Consider the following 25,975-nt stretch of genomic DNA (forward strand, 5'->3'; position numbering starts at 1 on the left):
AACTCGTACCACTGTGACATCTGTGGCAACACCGCTTGCACAAAGTCCAGCGTCCTAGACCAGTCTACCAGCTAGGCTATTTAAAAAATATAGCTTTTGCTGGACGGGTCATTCATCCTCGTAGTATAATCTAGAGTTGTAGCTTTGTACACAATGTATGGTAGTACGGGACAGCTTATCTAGGTGTTGTTATGTAGGATAGAGGATCAATTTTTATAAATCCCAAATGCATTAGGATTAGCAACACAATGGAATTCCTTTTTGTTATGTTTATTTCGTTTTTAATAATTCAAGTCCCTACATCAGCTGATCATTCATATTTTAGCTCCTGATGTTAGTCACGAGTAACCTAGTCAATTAAGTCTATCGGTATTTTGTTATCCGAGACTTTGAATATTAATGAACGGAATGAAATATATACATTAAAGGATTATTGTTTTTTACATTTAATATTCTTTTCTCTGTTTAATTTTTATATTTTTTGTGAAATTGTTTTGTTCTTGTTTATTTTGTGTTATCTTAAGCTGTTCCTTGTATTTTTCTATTATTTTTTTTTACTTTAGTTTGGTTTATTGTGTTTTTTGTTTTAGCTTTTACGTTATCTTGTTATATATTAGTTTTATATGGGTAGTAAATTCGGTTATTTCAAAACTTTGAATTAATTACATTATTAATTGCATTGACATGATATAAAGAATGAGTGTCGAAATAGTCCTTTTAGTGATCTCTAGAACTGGACGCGCTAGTAGGGGTGTCCTAAACGAATGCGTTTATAGTAGAAGAGCACCATCTCATTTGAATGAAATAATTATGTTCATTAAAGCTCGAGTAATTAAGCAAATTTATCGTCTATATGGTGCTACAATTAATGGCCCAAATACTTGGTAACGTTGAAATGACGTAATTTTGTTTTCATATTTAGAACATGTAGAGTATGTATATTTGGTGTTATCTACGTCATCCTCCATAATAGTTTAAATGAGTAATCAAGGGAACCAAGATTCTAGCGGAAATCAATAGATTGTAATCCCGGGACAAAGACCAGGCTAGGAAAACAGACAAACACAACAAAGAATATAAAATAACCAAAATAATACATACAAAGTAACAAAAGTAAATGAGCAACTCTCACTCCACTTAAAACTGGGAGCATGGACCAAGTGCACAGGTAGCGTCCTCTGCTTTTCTAGAAAAAAATTAGCCGAGTTGTTTATAAAAGGTATAGTCCGAGGTAGACGAAAAATGAAAGAAAAGCTATGAAAAGTTGAACAAATCAGTATCAGTGTGCAGATGGATACACCGTAACGATCCACGAGTTCATGATGGCGGCCATGAAACTTTTGTAGTGACGACTTCAATCTTGTAGCAACATAACCCTGTTCCAGAAGCCTAATTGTAAGATTTCTATCGCGATACAAAAAAGTCTGCGTTGTTACAGCAACCTCTGGCATAACATGAGTTGTGATATGAAAACTCCATACGCAGGTGCTGTAAGGATGTTGCCACAGATGAAAGGAAAGTTGACAATACGGAATGAAGTCATCGCGTTTGTTCAATAGTTTTCCTTTACCATCGATCTCTAAGTATAGTTCAAGATATGAGGCTGGCTTCACGGTGTCTGTAGTATACTTTATCTCAATTTCTTTGGGGTAGATGCGACCAAGTTCATTGCCCCAAACAAAATTAAACAAATGACTTATTATTCATTTCTAATGGATTCGGATTCAAATAAAAATGTATTCTTAATCAAAACATTATTTGGTGTTAAATCATTTAAATTGCACAATATGGACCTGTCAATGTTAATATATACGGTTATAAACTAAATAACTAGAAAACTTTTTTTTTAAATAAGACGACTTGTTATGTATACCGAATACCATTGTTAAATGTAAAGAGGCAATCAGAATTGTCAAATAAAGAAACAAAAATTCCATAACACACTATATTTCATTAAATCTATATAGAAAAAATAGAAGACAAACACAAATAAAAAGTACAACAAAATAAGTAAATTAACTAAAGGAAGACAACAGTTTCCCTGACCGGAAAATAAAAGTAAGCAATGAAAACAAATAAGTGATCATTGCATATGACAAAGATTTTTGCAACGCATTTTCACTCGTTGGTCACTATATCGATTTATATGTAAGACTTTACAACGTGGACAGTACATACTTTATCAGATATTCTTTAATTTCTTTTTAAAATAACTATTTCAGAATGGTATTAGTAATTTATTCAGGCATCAAGGCCAAAGTGGTAAAGCATGTGGAAATTTGTACAACATATAATTTGATGCTACTTGACTTTGTGTTTGGTCTTTAAGTATTTTTTTTATTTCATTCAGCAGCACTTTCTTTTTTGAATAGCGATTTTTTTAAATAATATTTTTTCATCAAATTTGTTTTAGTAATGTGTTTTAAATAAATAGATTTGTTATCGCTTTTTACCACCACTACGAAGATATCAGCAATCTTGACTGTTCAAGATATGTAAAAACTGGCCAAAAAATGTACATAATTTAAAAGACAATAAAATTATGATACAAATGAAATATTAAAAAAAAATCAAGGAATATATCACAGACGACAGTCATGACAAAGAACTACTAGACACCAAAGATTGCTATCACAGAAATATTTATTACGATACTGTTTTATCTGTAAACAAAATAAACATTTTTTTAAACGGAATAAATGTGGTTTCAATTATTTTTCTTCGGTACCAACTTTCGTTTTCGCGGGTAGTCCAGAACCACAGAATCAAAAATCCAACGGATAATAAAATCCAAGGGAGAACGTTATTACAGATGATAGGACGTAAACCTGGTATGATTGTTCAATTGTCATGGTGACAGAAGCCATACCGCGCAATCAACGTCCTTAAACTCCTTAATTCTTCAATTGTGTTTATTAGCCAAAAAAGTAGGACTGCTTGACTTCTGTACTGTTGGTTTTAACACAATATATTTCCTCTAACCACGAAAATTGTAAAAGAAAACGCTATAAGTATATATTTTGAATTGAAACTATAATACATAAAACTAGAAAATAGCGCCTCAGTAATTCAGACTCTTCATCATATTAGGATAGGAAAATTACAACATGTACTCGAATTACATTTAATCTGAAATTAAAAAGTAAAATATTTGATAGCCTGTGTAATATAGGAAATACTCCAATCACCTTTTTAACTAAATGCTTTTGAAATGCTTACTTGTCTCAAATGAATGTCTTCAACATTTCAATTAATACTTTACAGTTCTAAAAATCATCTGATGCATTAGATCAGTGGGTAATGAATTCGATTTTTTTCTTTTAATATGTCGGCTTAGAACGTCTACAAAAATTGTCGTTTAAAGCCCTTACTAATACGAACTTGCTGTGAATTTTGTTTAAAATTTCTCTATGAACTACAAACTTTTTTTTTCTTTAACCATTACCGAGTATTACTTTTTATCTGTTATCATCGGCCATTCCAACAAGACAGCAGCAAACAATCTACAAATAAGAATTTTAAATCAAAATGATAATTAATGTCATTTCAAAATGCGTTTAAGGGAGTACCCCTGGGGTAAGGGAGGTATCCAAATTGAAAAGATTATAGTCACTAGAGTGTTTGAATGACTGGTAATATGCAAGCTTCAAAGTGACACTGATGTGTAAGGGAAATAACTGCAAGAAAGGGTTCAACTTCTAGAACAAAGTCAAAGATGCCAGCCCCAGTAAGTCTGCTCTTTTGAAGTATTGATTAAATTTTTCAAATGGGTACATTAAGGATTTTATATTTATAAGGTGGGAAAATATTTGAAATGATGCCTTCTGTTTCAAACCAAGATTCCTTTACATAAAATATTCAAATTGAAATGTGAAAATAACCTCTGTCATGACATGAGACAGTACAGCTAACCATTATTAACCTTACCAATTTTATAACTTATTAACCTTTTAAAGTTAAAAAAATATATACTTTCTTTTATAATTCCTAATAAGACTTTCCGTTTTCATTTTGTTGCTTTGTTCAACATACATTGTACAACTCTAAACAGCACTAAAGTAAGTTTGGCATATAAGTTTGTCCCTTCAATGGCTTCGTGTAGCAGTATGAATATTTGTGCTCTTTCATCAATATAAGTCACCATAATTTGATATTGGGTAACGTAATTGAATATTAATATGATTTTAGCCATAATAATTAATTATTTAAAAAAATATTTCAATGCCTTACCTTACGATCATTAAAACATTTAAAAAAAAATACGCGGTGACCATTTCTGAAAATTTTTTTGTTGATTTGCATTTGAATAGTCCATACAATATCAGTTTTGTACGAAAATTGAATTATGGATTTTATTTTTTTTTTTTTTTGCAAAATAAAGCTTTTATATAAGCAAATACCCGTAAATTACCCCCATTTTGCTATTTTGATAAACTAAAAGCTCTTCTACAAAATAGATAGAATAAAATGTCATGTTAAATTTGATATATTAACCCTTTTAAAGTGAATTTGACTTAATATCAGTTATTTATTTAAATATATTGTCGAAATGACCCTAAAATACCAGATATGGTTCAGTTAGGCCAATGATTCAGATTTCTAAAAATAGCAATATATTAGTCCGCATTGTTCAAAATCTGCACGGTGAATTTTCTGTAAAATTTGACAGATGATGCACCACATTTAATGTAATATCATGTACAAATTTAAAGAAAATTGAATTCTGAGAAAATTTGAGAGAAACCCCGTGTCTGCTACCTTAAGACATTATAGGCGACACTGTTGTTTAGTTCTCAACATAACACCAAAGTCAAGAGATTTATGATAAAGAGTACAAATATCCACACAGTAATGTAAATTTTAGAAAAAAATTATCGAACAAATAAATAAATAATAAATAAGCATTATTTTGTTTGATAAGCATAATTTACGCAACAACAAAAAAAGAAACATCATATTTTCTACAGTTTAAGCAAAGCCAGATAGTGCACTTTATAACCTGAAATATATCAATTGAAAAGTGAGGGGGTAAAAACCGGAAAATTAGAAACCCCTGCAATGGTCCTGACTTGATACAGGCATTTCCGATGGATATTGCGGTTTAAACAAAGGTTTTATAGCGCACTAAACCTTCCGCTTTCAATGCGATTAATTATTTTTTATTAAGTATAACGCGTGAGTAGCATTATTCTGCAACAGGTCACAATTTGTAAATCTGTAGTCAAAACAGTAAATAAGTGAAAGTAAAAGGAACTTATTACAGTTAAAATGCAAGTAAACAAAGAAGACACCAACTTCAAAATCAGTTTTGACGTTAGCGGGGAAGCAGTCTCAAGTTCAAAATGAATGTAATTTAAGATACAAGTAAAAAGTGCGAAAAATGAATTTATTAATATTATGAAATCCATCATCAGTCATCTGTTTGTCAGAAACAGGATATTTCTCAAGAAGATCTGGATATATCTTATTGAGAAATATTTCTTGGAATATCTCGGGTATCGTATAAGATATTTGTTAGAGAATATTTGCTCCTAGCTCTGGCATAACTCAAACTGAGAAATATAAACATCTTATGTAGGGGAAGCTGGAATATTACTGAACAGGGAAGGGAAATTCATAATTTTAAAACTGAAGTTGTCTCGTTTGTCATATATTTTTGTACTGAGGTCACTACTTTCGTCGAATTCAAGGTTAAGATCTAAAATGTTACATACCACTTATTCAACCAATGAGCTTTTATATTATACGCATAAATAGTCCCTAACAAGTTTAAGTGTACTTGTGGTATGTTGCTGTGGAAAAAGTGCACATCAAATCTGAACAAGTGAGCTTGTGTTTAACAGGAAATTATATTTTCTTTATTTCTACATAAAATGGTCACTGTGACTAACTGAATTCAATATTTTTATGAGTTCTGCACGAAGACCCCTTTTTTGTGAAATGTAGAGGAATTCCCATTCGAATTTAGCTCATTGTCTTCTAGGAGCCGGTGCCACTGCAAGGTAGTAGACCCAACATAATATTTTCAGGGCTATTAGTATACACATGCAGCTTTTAGGTGATGTATAGTCTTTTTCAGGTTTAACTTAAGGTTGAAGCGCCATAACTCATTGAACTTAGTGAAATTAGCATTGGAACCTATGGGAAGTGACATTAGTTATTTCTAGCCTGAAATGACGCAAAGGAAAAGGTGTCGGTAGTCTATTTAGTTACTATTTCTTAACAGGAATTAGATACAGAAAAAAATCCTTGTTATGGATGATAAGTAAATGGCCGCCATTTTCAAATTTTAGGATTTTTAATGGAGAGAACATAGTTAATATATCGATAGGTGAAATTAAAGAAAGTAGCTTGTTTTTCCACATGATTTGGAAGAAACTTCGATTCATATAAAAAAAAATAGATTAGTACCCACTGCAATGCTGATAACTAGTCGAAAAAGTGTTCCTCCAAACTCTCAAGAAGAAACTCTAGAATACTGATCAACTATACGCATACCATCAATATAACTTCTACGTCATTTACAAAGCATCGGTAATTTTTTTTTCGTGTGTGTGCTGCTCTTTTTATAAAAAAAAATCTGTCACTTTAAGAAAAACATTATGAAGTTGACTTGCATTTTTAAACATTCCGTAAAAATTGATTCCGGCTACAAGTTATTATAGCTACGTACGGCTATTGCTAAAACGATCGGTCCTAGGAATATCACAGCTAATACACACAACAGCCAATTCCACCATTCCCAGTTCGTTGTGTCAGGCATACAACTACAAAAATGGTGAAGTAAGAGTGGGAATATCGAATTGTCAAATAAGGTAAAAAAACCATTTAACAGCGAGTAGATACTGTCATTTTTACCTCGAGACTAGACTTATCACCTTGTGCATGTGGCTATTAGCTTGTGTAGTAAAAAGTTCCGGTGGCCAAGACATTAGGTCAAATGACCAATACTGAAATATGAATTATGGTTTTTCAGTAGTTTGCATTTTGATAAGCAGGAAAACTAGGAAAATTAATCATTAAATCATATATATTTTATTTCAAAAGTCAAGTATCAAAGCTTTCATTCGGACTTCTTTAACATTTGATTTCATCCTCATGGCTTCACCTACCTCATTTTAGAGGAAAGTTTTTAAGGTTTCAATAAATTATATGCTTGCCTGTTTCCGGTGGTTTATTTCAGGGAAGTTGCGGGTCATAAAATATACATTTCCTCAGAGTTGGTAATGTTGTTTAAATTGAGAAAAAAATAAAACAATAATGTAAAAAGATCACCGTTGCTCTGTACAACTTTAAAAAATATATACGAATATTAAGTACGAACATATTCATAGGAAATTATGCTTACTTGCTAACCGATTATTTTTTTTTTTTGTAATTGTAAAAAGGAACAAAACAAGTCGAAACCCTAACTAAAGTTATAAATAGCTTAGTATATCGAATTTGCTTATTGATATGAATGAAGGTGAATTAGCATCGGTGCTTGATTTGGCTTCCTATTTCGATTTTCTTTTTCTGTATATATTTTTTTAATTTGGAACTTCCTATGTTTTTGCCTTTAATGTTGCTTATGAGAGGAGAGGTTAACACATGTAACGCATATCGAAATTTTCAATTCTTACTCAGGTGAAATATGCTTTGAAAACACCAGAAAATCAAATGTTTCTCATCTGCTTTTCATATGTTTATAGCTAGAACCGCCATGAAAAACATGTTTATGACTTACAAATTGATGCATGAAAAACATGCAGATAAAAATCATACTGTAATTATGTGTTTTCCATAGGACATATCGTATGAAAAGGGTAGGGTTTTCATATAATTTAGGAAAACCTTTGTTTCCATGTGATTTTATAGGGCTGGCACAAAACATAACTTTCCATATCGGTCCTAAACAAATACTCTTTTAAGTATACTATGTGTAAGTGTCTATAGTAAGGTATTAAGAAAATCATAGCCTTTAAATACCGTCAATTATACGATACAACAGTTATTAAAAGGCAATTGATGAATAAAAAATAAAAGGTAAAAATGAAAATATTTCAGAACTAAGTTTATAGAATACTTGAGCAGCAACATTATTCATGACTAAATCAATGTTTCTGAAATTAAATCAAAGACAACACTTATTTTAGGAAACATAGATTTCTGGTGAATTTTCTACAATGTATTTTAAATTTACCCTCTTTCCTCCTTGACGGTAACGTGACTTTGGTTTTGGTTTACAATTACAACTTGCTGTTGTTGTTGCTGCTGCTGCTGTGGAGGAGGGGGTCCATATCCATAACCGGGGTGTGGGGGCGGGGGGTATCCTGGCTGTGGGTGTCCGTACCCTGGTTGTGGATGTCCGTACCCAGGCTGGGGATAGTGTCCATGGCCAGGAGGTGGGGGTTGGTATGGAGGCGGTTGTGGCTGACCCGGTAGGCCTGCCTGCGAGCAAGAATAGAAATTGATTACTGTTTTATTTAAGATATAATTTAAAAGATTTACGTACCAATGATCTCTGTCACATCGTTAAAAAACAGTAAAAAAAAAATGTCGAGATCCTACACCGTATGCTATTAGGTAGCACAATTTGTGTTGATTTGGTATTTACAGGAAACATTTGTAGATATCTGTTCAATCATGTTTTAGCATAGAGACTGAATGCTGGTGTGAAAAACCGTTTTCCAATAAATCGATTACTATTGTATTACATGTACTTGGACTATTTCATTGGTCTGATTTTGGAGGAAAAAAATCACTAAAATACATGTATAAACAGGAAATAATGCATAAGTAAAAATTGTACTTCACTTATTGTATATTTACTTACATCTGCCATGACTGAAATAATATAAAAAATATGTATATTATAAATATTTTGTGTTATTTTAATTTGGTATATGTATTATACATATATATCATATAGTTACCTTAAATTATACCTTTATTGTATATACATTTTAACTCCTTGCTTTAAGTATAGCTTTAAAATATATGATATAATGAACATGACATGTAAAAATCTGTATCACATGTGGTATCAACCCTCCACCAATATCACCCAGCGGGTCGGTTGCCCTTGGGGTGATACACGAGTCTCGGGTTGATATGGCATGCGATACAGATTTTGACATGTAATATTCAGTATATACAATTGCAATGAACAATATTTATACATTCAACTAAAATAGGTCATTTTAAAATTGTGTTTTTTGCCATATTGTATGTTATTAATATCTGAATCATTATTGTCATGTTTATTATAATTATTAAATTATCTGAAGGTAAATGTAAGGAATTAAGAAATGTAGGACAAATGTTTTGGACAATCAAATGTCTTCTTCGAGCAGTTTCGTTTTTCGTTTTTCTTTCCTTCGAACATTCTGTACAGAAAGGTATTTTATGAAATTTTTGTGATGTTTCTTTTATTTTCCATTAAATACATAGGTGTCTATGGCAAGCCATAGTGAACAAAAATTTTTATGTTGTAATATTAGAAAATATTTTTTTTAAATATTACAAAATCATTTTTTTTAATATTAGAAAATATTTTCTAATATCAGAAATTCATTTTGTAATATTACAAAAAAATCACACACTTAGTAATAATACAAATTGAATTCGTAATATTAGAAAATGAATTTGTAATATTAAAAAAGGAATTTGCAATTTTAAAAAATCATTTTTTTAATATTAGAAAACACTCATTTTTGTCCACTTTGGCTTGCCATAGATGTCTTCGGTAGAAATAGCCAGTAGTGTCATGTGATAGATAAGCATATTTTCGCCTACACTAATTGTGTCGAAATTAATTGTCTGTCAGGTGTTGTTTAAAACACTTAAATAGATTGTAATATTAGTTTAAATATATTTATTCAAGTGTATAAATACAAACAAATACAATAAGTACATGTTACGGATAGAAGCTAAATAGTAGGTTACGGATAGAAGCTTATGCAAATGTCCTTGTCCTGCAAAAAAAACCTTGTATAAATCAAAAACTATGTGGAATAATTTGTTAACCGACTAGCGAAAAAACGAATAGAATAAATGGAATTATGAAATTAGTAAAGAGATGTAGTACATAAAAGTCAGTCATTAATAAACCTTTTACTTTTTGAATAAGCTTTTGAACTTTAAGAAAAAGTTCTACATGTTGTTCACGATTTAGAACATTTGAGCCATACAATACGTTTACAGTAATAGGTACATCAAGTGCCATGGAAAATATGATTTCATTTCGTAATAGAGTATATTTGGGTCAAAACAGCATGCAATAAATTGGAAGGTGATTCGACATAACCACGGGTGCAGTAAGGGGACTTTACGACTGAACATATCTTGGTAAAGTGAAGCATGATTGTTCATTCGCAATCTGTCATATAGTATTTGTCCTAATCGTGTACCATTTTATCAAATGTCCCTGAATCCGATTTCTAAAAGTGTTAGTGGGGTTAAATACTATTAACTAGTGGCATATATATAATTTTATGTAATCGAAAAATAGAAAAAAAAACGCTTAAATAATACAGCTTCATCGAAAACTTGAAACTAAAGAAACACTATAAATACAAAAAAAACTGCGAACAATATCAAATGGAGAATGTATATGTCAATGATACACTTTGAAAATGTTTTTGTTCGATAATTAGTTGACAATTTACCGTGCATTGGCAAAAGTCCCAGTTCTACTATAGTGAGGAATGACAAAGCTTATATGGATAAGTTCCTTTATCTGTTTATTTTCGATCAAATCAAGCATCGCTTGGTATAGATTCTTCCTGTAATGTGTCAAAAAAATAAAAAACGGGGAAGTTTTCTTTCCCAATATTCTGCAATCGGGATATGCAACAAGCATGTACGAATTTCGATGACACAAAAATCACTATGTCTTGTCCTGGACCAGCTGTTGCATTGTAACAGGTACGTATAATATATGTTATGAGTGTAAGTAGTGGTTCCATGGGCAGTACAGGAATGGGAAAGGAAACGAAGAATCTTAATCTCCCTTCCACCCCTTCCACCGAATATCATTTATTCTTTTTCTTTGAGTGTCCTCAAGGGGGTATCTAGTCATCAAATATTGGACCTTGTAATCATTAGGTTTTCAGTATAATACATTCAAACATATCATGCTGACAAGGGGTATTTACCAAAAATACTGGTTTCGAGGAAGTTAAATTCATTCCATTTCTTCTTCAGTGGCATCAACAAACCGATTTTCAACGGACCGGCCATCTTAACCGTTGGTGTAGTTTTCATTCGACAGATGAAAAGTCTAGCTCTAGGCGTTCGGAAGCACGCTACTTTTGGCGCTGGTGATTTTCTATGTTGCGGGGTATTTGCAATACCCCAATAGGGAAATCGTAAAAAATATCCCGGCTCTAAACCAGTAAAAATACAGCAATTTTATATAAGGTGGAATTATATGGTTAAACCAAGGAGTTGAATTAACTCCTTGGTTAAACATAACTATGGTTTAATTTTCCCATGAAATGGACAATGTTTTGTATTTATCACAGCGCTCTTTCCTTTAAAAAATTAATAAATAATGTAGATTATTTTTTAATCACTGAGTGTATCTCCATTAATACTAATATAAACATGAATACTATATATTTTCCTTCATAAATCTTTTTCATAAAAAAAATACTTAGGAAGAAAAACCGCTGTCATAACAAAGCAAAAAAGCATGATAGTCCGGGTAGTTGGGAAAATTAAGAAACAAGTGTAATCTAGCCGATAAAAATGCGAAATCTGACTATTATAGCAACATATCAAACAAAATAGTAAATGATAAGATTGACGCAAAAAATGGTGGAAATTAGTAAAATCGCTCTTGGGAAATTTTAATAAACCTAAAATACCCCCTTTAAAGATTGGTGACGATCTAATCGGCGATGACAAAGAAAAGACGTTGATTTTTAATGAATATTTCAATGATCAATGTAGGGTAGACGACTCGAATAAGACCCTACCAAAACAAATAGAACAAGAAACTATATATTCCCTGCCCTCTATTAGTATCAATGACGGAGAAGTTGAAGATATACTTAAATGCTTAGACACAACTAAGGCTGTTGGTCCTGACAATATAAATCAAAGAATTCTTAAAGAATCATCTTCTGTTTTGAAATACTCCTAGCAAATTATTTAACATGTCCCTGCGTTTACGTAGATTCCCTTCAAGTTGGAAACTGGCAAATGTAAGCCCTGTATTCAAATCGGGTTCTCAAAACGAAATTAACAATTACCGACCCATATCTTTAAAAAGTGTCATTGAGATAGTCTTAGAAAGATGTGTCTTTTAACATCTGTATAACTATCTTCGGTCAAATGAAATAATAACTTGTAACCAGTCTGGATTTACACCAGGAGATTCAGCCGTCAAACAATTAATAAGTGTCACTAATAAATTTGGAAAAGCTCTTGATCAATGAAAGGGAGTAAGAGTTATCTTCTGTGATATCAGCAAATCATTTGATCAGGTTTGGCATCGAGGACTGATTTGTAAACTAAAGACTTTGGGAATTGGCAAGGATTTGTTAGAATGATTTACTAACTATTTACAGGAGAGGAAACAGCGCGTTGTTATTAACAATTGTTTTTCTGAATGGTTGATGATAAGAGCCGGTGCTCCTCAGGGATCAATACTTGGTCCTTTATTGTTCCTTATCTTCATAAATGATATCGTTTCCGAAATCAAGTCTACCATTAAATTATTTTTCTGATGATACTAGCCTTTAAATTATTGTTGACAATCGTGAATCAGCTTCGCTTACTCTTAACGATGACTCAAACAAAATCCATTTGTTGTCTGTGCAATGACTTGTTACATTCAATTCCCGTAAAACATAAAGCATGACAGTCTATAGAAAGACCAACAAACCTTATCACCCAGAATTGTACCTTAATAATGACATCATAACCCAAGTTAAGCACCATAAACACCTAGATTTACAATATCTGATGATGGTGGATGGAATGGTCATATTGATATAATTACAACCTTTGTTGTGTATGTCTGTTTTCCGTGTCTGGTCTTTGTCCCTGAATTACATTCTTTGGATTGTAAACAAGTACACGTAACATTCCGATGTGTATTAGCTGCTTTCAGCGTGAATGAACATCGAGTTCATATTTCATATTTAATAATGATATTAAATATTATGTTTTAGAAAAGTTATATTATATTCAATGTTATTAAATATAATGTTTTAGAAAAGTAACATTATATCACACATACTCGGCAGCACCTGATACGTGCCACGTGTAGTCCACGGACTGGGAGCGTCCACCGTGCACCAACCCCCACTCATCAACTTCATGGTGATTTTTAGGTACCTTTATACCACCAATTACGAATCAATTTGTCGCCAAAGAATATGAGTATAAGCCTATATTTGTACCCCACTGGGTCAAAAAGCCAAGATTTTTGTGACTTAACTGTTTGAGAGTCTTAGCCTTCCTGGGATAGCATGTGTGAAAAAAACTAAACAAGTTTAGATATCATCGTATAGCCTAATGTATCAGCTTGACAACAGTACCAAGAAAGTTGCAGTAACACTTATGGTTTTGTGGTAAAATGAAAAAAATATACCCCTGCCCCGCCGAAAAATCGCCAAAATTCATCAAAAGAATCCCAGAAGTATAAATTGTGATAATACTAAACAGAAAAAAACCAAATAAGTTTTACTGAAGCATAAATACTCTAGGGGTTTTGACATTGAAAAATATGTCAATTTAAGCGATTTTCCGGCGGGGTAGGGGTATATTTTTTTCATTTTACCGCAAAAAGAAGCCTAATTTGTTACCGCAACTTTCTTGGTACTATTGTAAAGCTGAGACATTGGGCTACATGATGATACATACATATGTCAGTTGACTTTGTTCTGTAGAAAAAGGGAGTTCGTATAATCAAAAAACTTGGAAATAGAGTTTTGCCTCAACGAGGTATAAAAAGTAGCCAAAAATACAGAAAATGCTTCAGTTTATTTTTTTGGCTACAAAAAGATTCGTAAATGGGATGCATAATGGTACCAGAAAATCATATTTTTGGTTGATGAGTGGGGGATGCACGGGGGTTATCTCAGCCCACATACTAGTGCACCATCATGTATGAAACCAAAACTGACATAGCTAGCGTAAAGTGTACAGCCAAATATGGACAAATATGGCGCGTCTAAGGTGTCGCTCGCTATCGCTCGGGGTAAAATAATGCGGCATAAATGGTCAGCCCGTGGTAAAACAATGATAAAATGAGTTTCTGTGAATTATTTCTTAATTAAATAATAGGAATAGGAGTAGGGCAATACAGAATGAGAGTTGTCCGTTTTGCCTTTGCACTAAAATATAATAGACCATTGTCATTGTTTGAAGGTTTTTTTTTGTGTTTATTTAATTGCTTATTCAGGGAACAAAATAGGATCCCTAGCATTAATTGCATTATGTCTTATTATGTCAATGGATCTGGAAAGTGATAAAAGTCATCGTAAAAATATACCCTTCTCGTTACTGAATTTTTAAATTATTTACAGTGTTTCTACTCGTTGTTGAGCTGCTCTTATTGATCAGCGGTTTACATCCAAATCCAGGTCCTGCAGATGATAATTTAAACTGTGATGATAATAGCGAGCATTCAGATTCTGACCTCTCCAGTTTATGGTACCAGGGTACCAGTTTATGCGATTTACTCTCTAATTCAGTTTCATATTTACACTCAAATGTTCAGAGTCTAATACCAAAATTTGTCGTAATTGCAGCCGAGTTTTGTGAGTTTGATATGCTGACTCGGCAGAGCTCCCCAACTACCAAAATCATTTCGAATAGATAGGGATGGGGTAAGAAAGGGGGAGGGGTTGCTGTCTATGTTAATAAAAACATTCATGCCATTAGATGTTTTGACTGAAGTTTAAGCAGTGTGGGTTCAGTTAAAGATTTGTCAGAAAAAGTTGCTTTATGGTACATTTTGTATGCCACACAACAGTAACATTGAGGTTTTGTCGGAAGTTGAACGCTCTGTTGAGTCAGCAGTGAATGATGTTAACTGTGATCAAGTTATCATTACTGGTGATTTTATTTTAACTAACATTATGTAAATTCTAAGGTGAAACGGATCTGTATATCATATAGTTTGGAGCAGATGATAGATGAACTATTTTCACTGAGCATTCGTCGTCTACCATTGATTTGATAATGACCAGTAGTTTAGATTAAGTCCCTTATACTGGCACGATGCCCCCTTTATTGGACCAGATAAAATATCACTGTCCAATCAATGTTTTAAACCAAGCTGTAAGTCATTTAAACTTAAGATATGGCTGTACGACCGTAGTGATTATGACGCGTATAGACGTATTTCGTCAGATCTTAATTGGAACATTTTCGCCAGCGGTAATGTAGATACAAGTACTATCACTCGCGATGTTTCTTCGGACATTTTGGACAGGGCAGCCCGGTGCATTACAAATAGATATGTAACCATCCGTAAATCGAATCCGAAATGGATGACCAACGATATCCGTAAACTTACTCGTAAAAAACGACGCATTCACTAATAAGCTAAGAGGTTAAATAGACAGACGGATTGAGCTAAATTCAGGCACACGCGAAACGAAATAATTCCTCTTATTCGTCGATCTAGAGATGATTGTTAGAAAAATTGTTGATAGTAAACCGACGACTAAAAATTGGTTGAAGATCAGTAATCAGATCTCTGGAATTAAGCAATTGTATATTGGCATTACCCCCTTGCTTAGAAACGATACGCTCATTTTCGATGATAACGAAAAGGCTAATGAATTTAACCGGTTTTTGTCTTTGTTTTTGTTTTGCTTCGCAAACTGTGCTCGACGACTCTAATACTACTTTCCCTGACCCTATCCAGAGCGATATCTCGTTAGATAATAAATGCATTTCTGAGACAGATGCTGAGGATGTCTTGCTTAACCTGAACATTAGAAAGGCTTGCGGACCAGTTACACCGATTTATAAAAATGGAAATGCCTACGAGGTAAAAAAAAAAATAACTACAGGCCGATTTCATTGTTAAATAAATTAATTTGAGATAAATACTGTAATCTGATTGGTTAAAATAATTTTGTTATATCTCAATGGATAAAAAAAAATATTGACACGCTCCTATTCAGTAAAGTTCAGAGCTACTTTTCTCATGTGTAAGGATAAAAATATGTTTTAAAATTAATTTATGAGAATTGGCTATAATACAAATTTTGTCTATTGAAAAATAATATAAATTTTCCATAAGCATATATTGTTTATTGCACTTCGCGCAATAAACAATATGCGCATGGAAAATTTATGTTATTTTTCAATAGACCAAATGTTTAGTATTGCCAATTCTTAAATATTATTTCAAAGTACGTGGAACGATACGTCTATAAATATATGCACAACTACCTTTTACGTCATAAGGTTATAATCGCTCATCAATCGGGACTTACGCAAGGCGATTCCGCCATAAACCAGCATATTGATATATCGAATACTTTTAGTAAAGCTTTGGATAGTGGGAAGGAGATCAGAGTAGTATTTTGTGATATAAGCAAAGCATTCGATCGCGTATGGTACACGGGTCTATTTTTTAAGTTAAAAAGTTATGACATTGGTTTGGTTATTATTTGAGTGGAATTAAACACGTTTGTTTAAATGGAGGCTTCTCTGAGTGGACATCCATTAACACGGGAGTATCACAAGGTTCTATCTTAGGACCTGTATTATTTATCATATTTATAATTAAGTTGTTTGCCGATGACATTACCCTCTCCGTAACCGTTGATTCACCGGCTATGGTCGCGAATTTCTTAAATAGCGATCCACCAATGGGCAACTACATTTAATCCACAGAAAACGGAGACAATGCTTATTTCGCGGAATTAAGGCATCCCCATTAGTGCATCCGGTCTTGAAGATGAACAATCAGAGCATACAAGAGGTGGCAAGTCACAAGCATCTCCGAATAATATTTTCAGATAACAGTTCATGGCACAACAAAATAGACAGTATTGTTAAGAAGGCGTTTACCCGGGTAAATGCACTTTGTCGTCTGCGGTTAGGGGACGACCATTAGATTCTTGGGGGGTGGGGGCGGGGGGGGGGGTGACAATTTTTTTCAGGTCAGAAGTTTTATTTCTAGCCTGGTGAAAGTCAAATTATTTATTTTCATCACAACTTTGGCTAGATTATTTATTTTCCATACTCATATATATGCATATCCGGCCCGGGTTAACAAAATATGTGGTTTGGGTTCTATATCAAAGCACGAGTTACTTTTTATGTTTATTATTAAAGGCACTATTAAATGAATTCATTCTCTATAATACAGGGCATAGTCTCTCATATATCCGATAGGTGGCATTCCTGGACCTGAAATATGCCCCAAATTTAGCGGGAAATGTCGCGAGGGACTTTTAGGGGATAGCTTCGCCTATCTATGTATATGAATGAAATATCTACAATTGCAATATTCAACTATAGTACATGGGCTGAGACAACCCCCCGTGCACCCCTACCCCAATCTCAACCAAAATATGATTTTTAGGTACCCTCATACCTCTCATTAACGAATCTTTTTGTCGCCAAAAAATAAACTGAAGAATTTTTGTATTTTTTGGCTACTTTCTTATACCTCGTTGAGGCAAAAGTCCATTGTTTACGTTTTTTTTTTCTTTGAGATTCTTCCTTCTACAAAACGAAGTAAACGGACATATAAATCATCGTGTAGCCAAATAATTCAGCGTTACAATAGTAAGTTGCGTTAACACTTAAGGCTGTGGGGTAAACTAAAAAAAATAACCCATACCCCATCGAAAAATCATTTCCTCTATATCACCCGTTATTGTCATTTTTTTTTTCAGAATACCATAGTTTAAACAAGCTTTTGTGTGATACGGTACATTCATATAGTGTCTTAGCTTCCAAATGAGCCCAAGGAATGAATATTTGAACTTTTTCAAGTCAAGTTATCAATGTACCCAACATATCTTCTCATTTTAGGTGAGTATTTTTCATTTTCAATGTGACAATAACGAGTTTTCATAAAAAGGGGAAATTTTGTGAATTTCATATTTCCTTCCATTTCACCTGTAATTGGTATTTTTTAGCTCACCTGGTGGAAGGCCAAGTGAGCTATTGCCATCACTTGGGTCTGTCGTAGTCTATCGTCGTCGTCGTTAACAATTTTTCAAAACTCTTCTCCTCTGACACTACCAGACCAATTTGAACCAAACTTAATATGAATATTTCTAGGTGTATCCTGTATAGAACCGATGTGGGGATTTTTGATCTGTTAAAAACATGGCCGCCGTTACTAAAAATAGAACATAGGGGTCAGACAGTAGTTTTTCGCATATATCTCTAAAACCGTTAGGTTTTGCTAAAGTCTGACGGGGTAAAAGTGTTCAGCATGATGAGATCTATCTGTAGTCAAATTTTCATTTTAATCCGTTAAACCATGTTGGAGTTATTGCCCTTTTTTCAATATTTTTTGCTATTTTTTATGTCATTTCTTTCAAAAATCTTATCATCTGACACTACATGACCAATTTGAAGCAATGTTCTTTGGGATATCCTGCATAGAACTGATGTGGGGATTTTTTGATTTGTTGTAAAACATGGCCGCCGTTACTAAAAATAGAGCATAGTGGTCAGGCAGTAGTTTTTCGCATAAATCTCCAAAACCGTTAGGTTTAGCCAAATTCTTTCAATAGGTGAAATGATCCATACTATTAGGACTACAAAAGTCTTCAGGGATAAAAGTTGTCAGACGATTCCTTGTAAGAGTTATTGCTCTTGAAAGGGAAAAAATGAGAATTTTTTTTAGTTTTCAGCTAACATCTTGAAAACTATGATAGAAATTCTTCTTAAATTTACTGCCCTTGAAAGACAAAATTCAACTAGGTGAGCAATTGAGGCTCCTGGGAGCCTCTAATTTCAATACCGTTCTTCAAACAAGCTTATGCATATTCAAATACAATTACATAATGTCTTAGCTTAATAATTCTCAGTAATAAATATTTAAACTTTTCCAAGTCCAATTTCGTGAAAAATTGCCGCCCCCTACCGATGAAAAGAATACCTCAACATGAACCAAAATTCTAGTTTTTAGCATAAATTATAATCGATGTCGAACATGTTCGGTACTTGAGTCCTATACATCAATGTATTAACATATCTTTTCATTTCAGGCGAGTAATTTTCAGTTTCAATGTGACAATAATGAGTTTTTCATGAAAAGCGGAATTTTCGGAATTTCATATTTTCTTCCATTTCACCTGCAATTGGCAATTTTTTTTTCAAGTACTCTTTTAAAGTTCAAATATTTATTACTTGTGCTTCTTTGAAAATACATTATATTAATTACCATATCACACAAAAGCTTGTTTAAACTACGGTATTCTGAAAAATGACAATTACGGGTGATATAGAAGAAATTCCGAAATTCTGAAAATTCCCTCGTCTGAATATAGCTGAAATATTGCTGCTCGGACGTTAAACCCCAACAAACAAACTGAAAATTCCCATTTTTTCGATTGTATAGTAATTGTCATCCCTAAAAGAAAAAAACTAAGCCCCAGAAATGATCAGATATGTTGAGTACACCATTGTCTTCATTATGAATGCCTACAATATGAGTTCTACAGTGTCAGTATTCTGTGAATGAGAATTCTGTTTGATATTGAGACCAGTTTTTTAGGGGTAGGTGTAATATTTTTTACATTATTTGAAAATTCATTCTTGAAACTTAGTTTTTCATGGTTTATTTACGGTGAATATTAAATTTTCTATCGAATGACACCAAATTTGAGATGTTTTAGTTGTGCAATAACATGTAGAGTCGAACTTGTGTGACTTTTAACGGAAAAATCTAAGATTTTTGCAAATTTGATAAATTTTGAATACAAAAATCGCCAAAATTCATCAAAAGAACCCAAAAGTATTAATTGTGATAATACTAAATGGAAAATTTCGGTAATGGAAGGTACAAAGGTACCTAATATCACAATGAAGTTGATGAGTTGATGTATATTCTTAGATTGAACGTACGTAAACCGGATAAAGCTTTTCTGAAGTATTTCTACTAATTTTATATTTAAGCTTTCGCATTACATTGATATGTTTCATAGCACTTTTTATGATATATGTGAATATTCCAATTGCCATTTTGACTAAATGTTACACCTAAGTGTCCATGAGAGTCAACAATTAAACTTCCATGGTTATTGAATTTAATGTTTATAATTATGTTAGAAATCATTGACTTCCGTCTTAACTGCATTAAACATCATCAAAAACTTTTTAGACCACTCGTCTAGTTCCGCATGATCATGATCTTTGAAGACAGGTTTAATACGTTTAAGATCGGTTCCGAAACTCCTAATAATGTATCATCTGCAAAAAGGGTTGTCAATAAAAAAATGTTCTTATTAGCTGTAAAATACCAGTTTAAAGACAGCAATCTCCCTTTGTCACAATGTTCATTGAGAATCCTAGATGTTTTCTTATGTACCAATCAAATGTTTGCAGTGGATTTTGATTTTTTTTCTTTCTTTTCGGTGTCATTTAGTCTAAAAATTTAGAGCATATCTTGACTCCTGAGACTCTGTAAGGTTCAAAATACTATAATTTGACAGTTCAATGCCGATGATGGTTTTTTTTAACTTGCATTATTCAGTCTTGTTCAATGATAAGGCTTTGAATATGAAAGGCAAATATCTGGCCTCCCAAGAGCGATATATCCCATTCAGTGGTGTGGCTACATCTAAAACTAATTACTTAGAGGAAAGACTTATTAAGATTATAGACACATCTCGAATAGTATGGAAATTTAGAGTGAAATCGAAAATCTTCCACTTCTTATTTTTTGTTTTGAAAATAGCCGTGGCGACTATATTTGAAGATCTATCACAAAGTCATACAAATATTTTTCACAGAACAGTCCCCAAAAGACCAGATCTAGTGACAATCCACTCGTTAGTGATAATCAAAATGGGGACAATGCATTTTAGCTTTTTAACTTCATTCAGACAGTTCTGTTTACATGGTATTTTAAAATGTGTCTTAATAAGAATCAGACACATTTTAATGTCAATGTATATATGTGTATTTAATTGGTAACCTAACCCATTTTTAACAAGTGTAGCGTGTAATTACGTCCAACTTTTAAAATATGTACCATTACGATTTAAATGCTTGAGGAGTGGTTAGGTTTTAAATTTGCTAAGTTTAAGTATTTAACGAAGTATACAGCCATATGCATAAGAAACTGCAATATCTGTGAGCAAAATTCATTAAAGAATGTTCATTCAAATAGTAACAGAGAAAACTCAAACGGTAAAGTTGTGGACTGAGGGACGGACACTCTCCGGGGGACACTTCCTATATACAAGGTGATATAGGACGAGCCGCTGGAATAGGTACCATTTTCCAGCTTGAAAACATGTGAATATGTGGGGAGAAACGAAACATAATTATATGATAAGTCAATAAAGAATATATTACGAAATATATGAAAAACATCATTGTCCACTCCTATCATCTGGTGTAATTATTTTCGTTTGTTTGTTTGTTTGTTGGGGTTAAACGTTCGAGCAGCAATATTTCAGCTATATTCAGACGATGAACATGAAATTGATGATAAAATGAACATGAAATGATGATGAAATGAAAAGGGGATGGGACACAAGGACAATGGAGTCGACAAATTTTGATTGCCACTGGAAATAGGGAGAAATGGGTAGGGTTGGGCAATTTAGCCTCCTGTGGCGGAGCCCAATGGTTCCTACTCCGGAAGAATACCACAGTAGGGTTCTTTAACGTGCGAGGAACGTGGCATCTTTCCCAACACGATGCACCAATATGGCTTGCGGTCAGGTTTTCCGTATTATATCCTGACAACCCCAGCATGTAACACGCCAGGGGTACCCCATTCCACCACCTGGGGCACACATCCCAGTTGCTCTGTGGGCAGAGCGCCCTAGCCCCCGGCTAGGGTTCTGAGCACTATTTAGTCGCCTTTTACGACAAGCTTAGCGGTGCTGCAGGCCTATTCTTGTAACACTCGGACTTGCACTCGGGAAATTATTTTAGTATTGCATGATGAATATTGCTATTATATGTCCAAGTGTATCATTATCAAGGGAACACTCCTTATACGGTTTATGGTTGTATTATCAATTGGTTCTGTATACTTATTTCAGGAAAATGCATCAGTATCCGGTTTGTACCTTCATTTTCAGGAGCTGAAAAACAGCATAATGGCAGTTTCATTTGGGCATACCTGTATATATGCTATTGAGAGCCAAACCAGTCTCGGAAAACATTCGCTAGTTTCGATAATTAAATATACTTGTAAATCGAATCATAGCTTTTCCAAAATAGGGTTGGCCATAATAGTCTGCAGTTTGGCGCTCAGATGTTTACGAAAATTACCTAATCAATATTACCCATAATTCTCGGGTCATAAAAATTGCGAAACGAAACGAAAATGATCGATAAAAGAAAGAATCGAATTGAAACAATTCAATAAAGGTTACAGACCACCAATTCAACCAATGAGCATTTGGAATGTAGGCAAAAATAGTCCTACGCAGAAATTACCCCTGTTCCTCATAGTGCTGTGAAAAAAGTTCTCATCTCATTTAAAAATTTTAAACAGTTTCTGAAAGGAAAAACATTTCTGTACATTTTATAGATGCATTTTGCTTCTTGTGATGTGAAGCCTAATCTCCATAATGATTTCTAAATATACCCTATCTTGTGAAAACGCTGGGATTTCCCATGCTATTTATAGACACTTCACTTCCGGTAACCAGTACTGCACTGCAAGTCTGCTAACCCCACATGCCATTCTGAGGATTGTGAGCTGACATATGTAGAATCATGCTGATATATAGTTAAGGTAAAGTCCAGAGAAGCCATTGAATATTATGAAATTAGCATAAAAGCCTATTGGAAGTGGAATTAGTGGTTTTTAGCCTAAAATGAATCAAATTGTTAAAAAAAACAAAATTAAAGATTAATCAACGGAACCAAGGTTAAGGCAATCAAAAGAATGTAATCCAGGGACAAAGACCAGACATGGAAAACAGACATACACAACAAAGAACATAACAATACAAATCGAAACAAAATTTGAGCAAAAGAAATCTTTTAAGACGTTTTGTAAGTTATCAGAATCATATTTCGAACCATGACAACCAATAATTCCTTATGAATGCCGGACATTTCGGCCAATAGACATATCAGACCATGACAACTAGAATAATTCTTTAGGGCATATATCATTACAAAATTTACCATATTTGAAGATTATAAGTATAATATATCAAATAAGAGCTGACAAAAATTACCAAAGTTGTTTTTAATTAATGTTTCTTTGTTGAGCGTTAAAAGGTTTCACCTTCATCATAATATATATAAATGGAATTAGGTCTCTTTTTTTGACAAAATATATAAAAAGGTCTACATTTTTTTTCAAAAGCAAACTGTATAAATAGGATGGGGTTACAGAATCCCAGCGGCATCCCTATCAGAGAAGTATTAGAGTGGGGTATAATAACATCACACACACACTTTTGCATGGTAGTTTCGTGAAGGCGTCATATTTGTAAAAATAAATAACACAAACACGCAGACGAAATTCCTCTATATAAGTTAAAAATATGATTTCCGTATGACCGTAATATTATATACTAGTATAATATTTCTATTACAAATACAATTACCAATGTTTTTCTTACTTTTTCCTTTTTCTTGTCAATGTTGTTCCACAACTTGGAAGAATATGCAAGCAGTGAAGTTAGTATTTTCAATTCGGACAAATAAAAAAGACTTCTTGCACGTTTTAATATTATGTGCATATTAAAAAATTATGATTTAGATAGTTACTCTTTGTAAAAAATCCCTGTCTTTTCTAATGGAAAGTTAGTATATGCAATTGTGTTGACGGATGTACGGACCTTCTGGAATTCTATCTACAATGTTGGTAAGGCTTTTCATCGACTGAAAATAGCATAATGTTAATATTCTACAGTTTCTATAAACTTTTTCCCCTTACCTTGTTAAATGTTATTCTTTTTTACCCAAGAATAAATAATTTCAATCAAACTAAAACTTAAAATGTCGTTCCGCTTGATAACAAAAAATTATGTGGTCGGGTAAAACCAAAAACTTCCTTCCAAAGTTCTCAGAACTAATCAAGATTTTCTTTAAATATTCAACAGTTTGACAGGTGTACGAAGCCATGTAAGTGCCATGCAAAAAAAATAACTAAGTCGTGCGCACGAAATATTTAAAACGTGCACGCGAAATATACTAAGTTGTGTGCTCGAAATACGACATTGTGTGCACCAAATTCTATATCACGCGCACAAAATACTTAATCGTGCGCGCGAAATACTAAATCATGTACACGAAATACTAAGTTGTGCGCAGGAAATAATAAATCATGCACACGAATTACTAAGTCGTGCGCACGAAATATTAAGTCTTTCAGAGTCTTACAAGACTGTCAACTAGCGAAAAAAAGACGTTTTCTATAATAGTTTTCTTTATCCCTGTTACTCATTATACACGAACTTCGCGCGTTACATCTTAATTAAATATGGGTGTCTGAGAAAAAAAATCGACATCTCTTTGGGGAAGAAAGATGTCAAAATATTATGGCAAGGAAAGTCCTGACACCTTAACTTATGTTCCACGTGCTTGAACTCATTCGTGTCAACTGTCATTCGACTGTAAGTCGCATGCGCATGATTTATTACTTTATGTGCACGACTTAACATTTTAAATATGGTATATTGTACACACGACTTAGCTTTTGATATGCATGATTTAGCATTTCGTGTGCATGACTTAGTATTTCGCGCGCACGATTTAGTATTTTGTGCGCACAATTTATCGTTTCGTGCGCACATTATAATATTTCGTGCTTACTTTTTAATATTTCATGCGCACAATTTAATATTTTGTGCGCACGTCTTTGTAATTTTTGTTTTTGTATGGCACTTACAGGGCTCCGTACAGGCGACATATTTGTTGAGAACAAAATTTGAAAATTCACGCAGTACAATACATGTATTTAAAAGGCTGAGTTTTATTTCAGTACTTCAATTGATTTTTGGAAGGTTGTATTTCAGTAAATGCAATAAACACGCAATAATAAAGCGATAAAGGAATGCAGAATTATAAAATCAAAACCGTTTTACTGTATTGCACATTGTAACTTAAAAAAAATCAACATTATTTTTTTTCTCATGGCATAGGAAGACCCAGGGAATTGAAACAATTTAAGACTGATTTTAAGTGGATGTCCCAATTTGTCTACTAGTATCTGGTGTATGTTGAGGTAATGGAGATATATGTAATTGGATGTATCATTGAGTGTTTTTATGGTGTGTTTGTTGTCTCAGTTCATTTTACCTGACATTAAAGGAGGTTGTAAAGGTCTTATAAAACTGGTTTATCACCACTGCAGGTACGCGCCTGTTCACATTCAGGAGCTGTTGATCATTAATGTATCTTCTTGTCTTTATTTTTTTACTTTTTAGTTTATTTTGAAAAATTGTCATCGTTCGTTACCGTGGAGTTTATTTCTTTTGTAATCGGAGCCTTACAGGGCTTACTTAAATATGTGTTTATACTTGTTGGAGACCTCTTAGTGATCTCTCAAAGCATTTACTACTTTGTATTTAGATTAATATACACAGGTGCATTTTTGTGTATCCATTATTTAATGTATATAATTCAAAAACCATAAAAGGTTTATAAATGTGATTGAAAAACGAAGTCACATATTTTCTTAAGGTATTTTTTTTCGAATTTGGACCAAAAATAAATAATAGCCAAGTAATTGTCTGGACATCAGGAAAATGCATGTCTCTGGTCCTCCTTTTTTTTGTCCCTAATGTCTGAAAAGCTCAAGTCTTTACCCAAAAATAAATCCAAGTCCGACCGGTGTGGTATAGAGTTT

At 33.1% G+C, this 25,975-nt stretch overlaps 1 protein-coding gene across 2 annotated transcripts; it reads right to left on the reverse strand.

Annotated features, from left to right (window-relative positions):
- Window positions 1-1,931: 1,931 nt before the first annotated feature.
- Window positions 1,932-24,203, reverse strand: LOC148624631 (uncharacterized). Of its 2 annotated transcripts, none has more exons than XM_088567393.1 (6): window positions 24,062-24,203; window positions 8,816-8,826; window positions 8,183-8,430; window positions 6,674-6,767; window positions 3,456-3,503; window positions 1,932-3,129 (listed from the first exon to the last, which is right to left on the reverse strand). In XM_088567393.1, exons 2-5 carry the CDS (start codon window positions 8,822-8,824, stop codon window positions 3,459-3,461), a joined length of 396 nt encoding a protein of 131 aa, XP_088423519.1. In that variant the 5' UTR covers window positions 8,825-8,826; window positions 24,062-24,203; the 3' UTR covers window positions 1,932-3,129; window positions 3,456-3,458. The 2 variants fall into 2 exon arrangements, with proteins under 2 accessions (XP_088423519.1, XP_088423518.1); XM_088567392.1 differs by having other exon boundaries at window positions 3,446-3,503; window positions 24,062-24,202.
- Window positions 24,204-25,975: the final 1,772 nt, after the last annotated feature.

The sequence above is a fragment of the Perna viridis genome, chromosome 2, assembly GCF_037379345.1.
Source record: "Perna viridis isolate PV_CMFRI_1.1 ecotype Kerala chromosome 2, ASM3737934v1, whole genome shotgun sequence".
Lineage (NCBI taxonomy): Eukaryota > Metazoa > Mollusca > Bivalvia > Mytilida > Mytilidae > Perna > Perna viridis.

Coding starts and splice junctions, on each gene's coding strand:
- LOC148624631 (XM_088567393.1), bottom strand. Junction 6,768..8,182: donor ACCGTCAAGGAGGAAAGAGG/GTAAATTTAAAA, acceptor CCATTTTTGTAG/TTGTATGCCTGACACAACGA. Junction 3,504..6,673: donor CGATCGTTTTAGCAATAGCC/GTACGTAGCTAT, acceptor TCTTATTTGTAG/ATTGTTTGCTGCTGTCTTGT.